At 43.4% G+C, this 7,922-nt stretch overlaps 1 protein-coding gene across 1 annotated transcript; it reads right to left on the bottom strand.

The window, feature by feature from the left end:
* Window positions 1-344: 344 nt before the first annotated feature.
* actb2 (actin, beta 2) lies at window positions 345-4,230 on the bottom strand. Its single transcript, XM_032587021.1, has 6 exons — window positions 4,104-4,230; window positions 2,609-2,738; window positions 2,262-2,501; window positions 1,472-1,910; window positions 1,217-1,398; window positions 345-1,127 (listed from the first exon to the last, which is right to left on the bottom strand). Exons 2-6 carry the CDS (start codon window positions 2,729-2,731, stop codon window positions 984-986), a joined length of 1,128 nt encoding a protein of 375 aa, XP_032442912.1. The 5' UTR covers window positions 2,732-2,738; window positions 4,104-4,230; the 3' UTR covers window positions 345-983.
* Window positions 4,231-7,922: the final 3,692 nt, after the last annotated feature.

Genomic DNA, 7,922 nt, shown 5'->3' with positions numbered 1-7,922 from the left:
ATCAAATTGGTAAACCCTGAAAAATAGTTTACATTTCAGTAGGGCCTCACTTTACAAGAGCCACTTTAGTTTGAAAGTTTTTGTACAATGGAAATATTTTGCTACATTTCAGTTGCTTCACTAGGCATTTTTGCATAATAGTGCCGCTTTCTCCCCAGTATACACTTTACCTCCAATTTGGTTCAAGGTTGATAAGAGCACTTCTGTGAAGCGATTTCATTAAGATACCGAGTACAATAACATCACATTATGGCAGATATGCTAGCAAGTCAATTTGACCAACTTAAGACTAAAGTAAAAAGGTGAAGTCAGAACTACAGACCCAGAAGAAGACAGTCAAGACATTATGTTGGAACACATGTGCACTTTATTGGGATTGTTTAGTCAGTGTACAGGTTGGCCCCACCGGTCTGGTACCCCATGTTACCGTCACTTTGAGACCCCTTACCCCACCACCCCAGGGATGAAACCTCCAATGGGGAAGAAGGTCACAATTGGGTTTTGCATAACAAAAAAAATTAAACAGGACCAAAATCATTTTAAGGCTGAAAAGTACAAAAACCCAGACATAAATTTACATACAAGCGATACTACCAACCATGTTTAAGTATGCGCCAACCACTGGGCAGCCTTCACAGAGGCAAATACGTGTCTGAACAATGCAGTTAACATTTGGAATCATGTGTCTGAACAACGCATTTAAACATTTGGAATGACAAAATGTACATTTTTTTTTAAGCCCCCCAGAGACAACTGCAGAACCTTAGGGGTTTCCTTCAAACCTAGCCAAAAACCTAAACATTACCGTCTCCTTCATCGTTCCAGTTTTTTTTAAATCCTGAGTCAAGCGCCAAAAATAACTGAAGCCATGCCAATGAGTTGTCGTCTAGGCTCTGCGCCTGAGTGTGTATGAGAAATGTGGTTGTTCTGCACAGAGCTGAAGTTGTTGGGTGTTTGGGGAACGGGGAGGAGGAACAGTCTGTTTAGAAGCATTTGCGGTGGACGATGGAGGGGCCAGACTCATCGTACTCCTGCTTGCTGATCCACATCTGCTGGAAGGTGGACAGGGAGGCCAGGATGGAGCCTCCGATCCAGACAGAGTATTTACGCTCTGGTGGGGCGATGATCTGCAGGAACACAAGGTAGCAGGTATTAAGACACCATATTCCTACTGCATTGTGGCAGAAGACAGTCAGAACCTGTGGAACCAACTCACCTTGATCTTCATGGTGGATGGGGCCAGGGCTGTGATCTCCTTCTGCATCCTGTCAGCGATGCCAGGGTACATGGTGGTACCTCCAGACAGCACGGTGTTGGCGTACAGGTCCTTACGGATGTCGACGTCGCACTTCATGATGCTGTTGTAGGTGGTCTCATGGATTCCGCAGGACTCCATACCTGTGAGCAGAGTTACCCGTTAGCAAGTGGCGTACAACACAATCAGAAGATGGTTTAAAGTTGGCAAACATACCGAGGAAGGAAGGCTGGAAGAGGGCCTCTGGGCAACGGAACCTCTCATTGCCGATGGTGATGACCTGTCCGTCAGGGAGCTCGTAGCTCTTCTCCAGGGATGAAGAGGAGGCAGCAGTACCCATCTCCTGCTCGAAGTCCAGGGCGACATAGCACAGCTTCTCCTTGATGTCACGCACAATTTCCCTCTCAGCTGTGGTGGTGAAGGAGTAGCCACGCTCTGTCAGGATCTTCATGAGGTAGTCTGTGAGGTCGCGGCCGGCCAAATCCAGACGCAAGATGGCATGGGGCAGGGCATAGCCCTCATAGATGGGCACTGTGTGGGTCACACCATCACCGGAGTCCATGACGATACCAGTGGTACGACCAGAAGCGTACAGGGACAGCACGGCCTGGATGGCAACGTACATGGCGGGGGTGTTGAAGGTCTCAAACATGATCTGCAAGGACAGAAAGAAACCCATTAGCACACTCACATGACCCCTCAGGACTTTGTGGCCACTGCACTCACTACATGCAATAGAGTGAGCTTCAGACTGAAGTTAGTAGAACAAGTGCAGAAACTACATTCCTTCACACTTGTGCATATCAGACTTAAAATACTGAGCCACCAGCTCTGCTAAATCTTAGTCACAAGTGCAAATAAAAGCACACAGGAGACCTGCTGATGATAGATCATCTTATAGGAGAGAGATCCTAGAGGAGGAGGAAGGAGGAAGTGAGAATGGAGAAGGAACCTGAAGAGGTATTGGGCAACTTTCAAGTTCAACTGAATGAAAGCAACTATGTACCTGGGTCATCTTCTCCCTGTTGGCTTTGGGGTTCAGAGGGGCCTCTGTGAGCAGGACGGGGTGCTCCTCAGGGGCAACTCTCAGCTCGTTGTAGAAGGTGTGATGCCAGATCTTCTCCATGTCATCCCAGTTGGTCACAATACCGTGCTCGATGGGGTACTTCAGGGTCAGGATACCTCTCTTGCTCTGGGCTTCATCACCTACATAGCTGTCCTTCTGGCCCATACCAACCATCACGCCCTGAAACACAGCAATTTTAAATTTAGATTAAATTGTATACAATTTCTTAAACTTGATACCTTTAGTCATAACTGAAACTTTAATCTTCTATAGTGTTCATCACTAACCTGATGCCTTGGGCGACCAACGATGGATGGGAAGACAGCACGAGGGGCGTCGTCTCCGGCGAATCCGGCTTTGCACATACCGGATCCGTTGTCAACAACCAGTGCGGCGATTTCATCTTCCATGGCTGAACTGTAAAAGAGCAGCAAACAAACCCCGTCAACTCAGCCACTCAGAACCAGTTGGTCTGCAGTCACAAGTCTCACTTCCTGTTCCTGACTGCAGTGCGCCAAGGCGACCACTAGGTGGAGCTCCCAACCCACATTCCGACCAGTCAGACAAAAGGAAGTGCTGCTGCATTCTGTTGTTACCATATAAGGACATGGTTCGGTTTTGAGCCGCTTTGCGGCTACCGGCAGTGTGGCACGCGGCCAGAATACGACAAGGAAAAAAAAAAAAAAAAAGTCGACATTAGGAGACCCGGCTCAGTGAGACCACTCCCTCCGGTTCACTAAAGTTACACTTCAATCCGCCCCCTCCCATTGTGGCTCAATACCCCCCACCCCGGTCAGAAATATTTGCTTCAATATCACTGCGTCATAGTTCGGACCGACTATTCAGCCAGGCCGTCTGGCTCACCCATATGAAAGTTTAAATAAATAAAAAATAAATAAATAAATACCGCAAGGGAATTTTATGATTACGACTGGAAAAAAGAGAGAGAAAAAACTGTTGCATAATAAACTTCTGACTTTATTTGCCACAAGGGCACGGCTAACTCACCATTTCCTGAAAGCCACACCTTTACTAGCTCAGAGTGATTAGTCATTCGCCATTTCTTTCCCTTCATCTTTAACTGTCAAAGCAACAATTTTAACGGTTCAAGTCCATCGCTCAACTTGTGTCTTAAATTTGAATTTAAGCGGCGTTAACTTAAACTTTACTCCAGGAATTGACTGAAAGATGTAAAATCATTTTAAAATCATCAAGTTATATTTAATGCGCCCGAGAAGCGGCCGTTAATGATTGAAGTCTGAAGGGCGTGTTAGCATGATGTGGCTAAGCTCTTATGCTAAAGTAGGTCACACCCCGCTAGATCAGGCGCACAAAGGGAGCAGCCCTGATCCAGACAAGCCCAGATCACAAGTGTTAAACCACCACAGAAATACATTTTATGCTACCATTAACTACAGCTCATGTTAACCACTTACACAAAGCCCACCGCAAGTAGCAAAACCATATCAGGAGTCATTATAAGCCATAAGCCGGTAACAATTAAAGCATCCACGAAGCACTAATTTTCCACGTTTTCTAGCCATAAAAGCCTCCATATCCGAGGTTCAGCCACAAAGGCAGGTAAAAGTGGTTTATATATTGCTAGTTGTACAATTGCAGACAGTTTTGAGGGACTAGACAAAGAACCTCGTGGTCAGTATCACATATTGCCGAAAAAAAATTAAACAAATCCCACCCAATTATACAAAATTATCCTCAATGTTTACATTTTAAAGCATTCTAAAATTAGAACGATGTAAAATACAAATTCTGTCGGCTTACCTTTGGGTGTGGGGGGGCTTTTCGCTTTAAGGGAACCGGTTTCAGGCAAATGATATCCCGCACGAGCTGCGTGTGTGACGGCGCCGAGAGTGAATCCGTTAGCTGTGGGCGCTCTGTATTTATACCACACCAGCTGTCCGGCTCTAGCCATAAAAGGTAAACTTTCGGAATGGCGCTCCTGATTGGTCGAGCGTCATGCATTGAGGCACGTCGCGTGCGCGCTTTTGCCTGTGCGCGGAGGGCTGTGCTCGCGATGTGAGACGAGAGGGAGGCGATAGTAGCAAAGGATTGGAGAAAATAAAAGGGAAGGGATTGCTGTGGTGAGGCCTAGAAGGTCTAATCCCGTGTTGTAATGTTCTATACACATTTATATGCATGTGTAGAGCTAGATATAAGTCAAATAAATGATTCACGCACCTGTTCTTAGCAGTTAGACAAGTATTTCAGTGACAATTAATGGAGCAAAGCATGAAAGGGCTCCTCCCCATAAAGGCAGCAAAGGCCTAAGACTTGCATCTGAAACCATGTCTCACTCCCATTTCCCTTCAAGTAATAAATTCACTTTATTTAATAATCTCATATATAACTTTAACTGGATTTGATGCTGACGCAGCTGTTTAATTTACGTGCTCTGTGGATCCCAAACCATACAATATTAGGTCAAACGCACAGGTCACACTGCAGACGCAGGGGTAAGATGGACTGAATGGGGAATGACCACTCTGTCTTTGGTGACACCCTTTAAATTTGTGAATCAATCATTTCTAGAGTGGATTGACCTTAAGGATCCCTTTGCTGTGCCACCGCCCTTTCAGTGACTGGAATGCAATAAATTGATGAAGGCGTGCCATCCAAGAAGGGAGAAACAGTTTCAGTGCACTTGTAATAAATGTATCTCTAACGTGTATCAACTTGTTCACTGGCATGTAGGAGAGAGCACAGCTCATCAATGCTGACAAGTTTTAGTTTCATTATTTAGAACTTTTGTATTTTTCGTGACATGAACGTTTGGATCGCATATTGTTTGACGATCTTCAAACCTTTAAACAAAACAGTGTCTCAAATGACCAAGTGGCCATTTAAAGCACACTGAGACATGTAGCAGCTCCTCTTCCTCCTGCACCACTTCCCCTTCCTCTTTTCGTTGTAATAATCACTCTTGCTCTTTGGCTCTGAGCTTCTCTTCCTGGATCTCATTCATACAGTTTAGTTGACTTTAAATGGACATCGACTTTTATCCTCCCATTTCCACGCTGTGTTAGCTCTGTGTGACACAAAAACTGATAACTTTCCTCCAGCACTGCACGCTAGATCACCATCAATCATCGCTTTTACAACTTAAAAGGTGTTTTCAGACGATTTATTATGCTCGTGCATACTTAAATGCTCTTTTGACATAACAAAACAGTTATGTTGCGTTAGAGTTTGGACTCAGGAGGTTTTTCCTTCAGGAAAACGACGACTGTTTTGGCGATCAAAGGTCTGCAGGTCCCACTTACTGATTTACAGGGCTGTGGTAATGCTGTGCTTCTGTGATGGGGAGGAGGCGGAATAGGTGGGTCCCATTTACAAGGTGAACAGATTGGAGAATAAAGCTGAGAGCAGCACCTGTCCTCGCCGATGCTACAGCCACACAAACTGGGATTGGCTGGGAAATATTTCATCCTGCCTCCGCGTTTTCACACGTGTATACGTCCGCATGTCTGAACGTATGGACGAGTCATCCGGTCATTTAAAACCATGCCATGACAAAGCCCATTCATGCAGACGCAGAGTTAGTTTCTGTCATCAAAAATCTTAGGTAGGCAGGGCTTTAAGGTGTGTTTACGTGTGGACTGATTTATGGTTGTAAGTGTGAGGTCTCTGGTTAAGTACTGTGTTGTCAACACTCTTCACTGGGAATCTGCGCTTGCCAAGTGCTTGGAATACAGTCCTGGAAAGACACCCGCTCATGTATCACAACAGTGTATGTGTAGGGGTGTGTGTGTGTGTGTTTGTGCTTACACCCTTGCTGAACCCGGACCTCACTGCCAAGGTTCCTTCTGCATCTAAAATAAGCTTTTATAAAATAAGCTTGATGAGGAGCTTCACATATGGCCAGAGTAACTTAAAACAAATTTGTTTTAAATTAGTTTTTTTTTGCAGAATTTCTAAAATGCTTTATTTATTGATTTATTGATTTATTTATTTCACTTCCCCACAGCATGGTGCTGCACCATGTGTAACGGTAAAGATGTTTTCAACTGAAAACACTTGAAATAAATTCACCTTTTACCTGTGCAGCATAATCTCATATTTAAAAAATGTGGGAAAATCAAACCTTTCTGTTCCAGGAGGTTTATTGCTTGAGTTTTTGAGTGAAATTGTGAAAAATATATTTTAAAAAATAATTATTTTTCCTCAAACCAATGCACTTTTGAATGTAACTTGATTTTTGTGAAAGTGATCACTGTGGCAGTACGTCCTTTTTCTGTGATATCAATACGACTTCTATAATCTGACACTTTGCTTGCCTCTCTCCAAACAAAGAGAACATACCATTTGAACACAGGACTGATGTGTTGGATTTTCATAAGTTAAAAATAAAGCTACAGAAAACTTCCCTCAAACCCGCTCATATCTCCTGTCAGGGGAATGATTCTGATGTTTACAACCACCAGATCAGTGACAAACAAGGCTGAATGTAGTATATTTATGAGGTTGATACGTATTTAAGGTGTTTTACGCATGTCTAACACGGAGGTTGTTTGAGCTTGTGTCGCTTCTGCACGGTAAATTCCATGATGAGACCTTAAAGCGTCACGTTCTTGTTTGTGGGGCCTTCGCATGTCAAGGCAACGCTGCAAAACCAACCAATGTTGGTAAAACATTGGTTGCAGTTCACATGACCCTAATATATCACGTTTTTACTTCATGCAAAACTCTGGGGCTAATTGCTGGCATTGTTTTTTTATTGCTTGTTCTTGAACTTTATTTTTGGCCGCGTGTTTCATACTTGGAGGCAAACGTGGTCTTCATTACAGCTTCAACGTTCAGGATCTACTCAGACATTTAATCATTTTTTTAATTCAAAGCTAGTCCGAGACATTCCTGGTGAGAAGCGTACAAGCTAGCTGCTACCAGCTTCCTAATAGATAAAAGCTTTTTAATCATCTTTTCATCTCAACTTATTACTTATTAAAAAGTTCAAATTAAACCATATTAGAACCATAATTCACACCGGAGTTCAAATTAATAATGTTTATTGAAAAACTTAAAGGTTCTCTACTGACTAGGCTAGCTTACCGGGCTAGCTAATGTGAACAACATCTTTTATGTGGAAGAACTCACAGTACAGACACATGTTGGGAGTGCTTTGTGTCAGATCACGATAATGAGGCACAAACTTGGAGAAGTGCCAGTGGGGTATGCTAATAGGGCAGCTAATTCTGCTTTTAAAAGGATGTCAGTGATTTCAGCAGTTTGTCACCTCGTAACCTAAAGCTTTGTGGTTTTGTTTTGTACCAAGTTATTTAGGTATTAAAAAGAACTGTTATAGAATATTTTGTGCCCCACCATGCCTCAGTTTGCATCTGCTTTTAGGTTCATTTGTACCTGCTTTGACATAGTTAAAGCATTGTTTTATCAGGTTCTCTTACTCTACTGTAAGGAAATGCAGTTACATGACTCTAGTAAATAATATCTACCGTGAAGAGGTCAATTAGGGGTCAGAATCTCTCGTAAGCTGCTCCATAAGTAGATCAGTACCACAATCAGTGAAAACGCATTGTGATTCAAAGTCTTCAGAAAATTAGTAAATTAAACAACATATAAGATTTG

Source organism: Xiphophorus hellerii, chromosome 16 (assembly GCF_003331165.1).
Source record: "Xiphophorus hellerii strain 12219 chromosome 16, Xiphophorus_hellerii-4.1, whole genome shotgun sequence".
In the NCBI taxonomy this organism is placed as follows: domain Eukaryota; kingdom Metazoa; phylum Chordata; class Actinopteri; order Cyprinodontiformes; family Poeciliidae; genus Xiphophorus; species Xiphophorus hellerii.
Note: the sequence above shows the minus strand (reverse complement) of the source record. Positions and strands in the feature narration are given on the sequence as shown.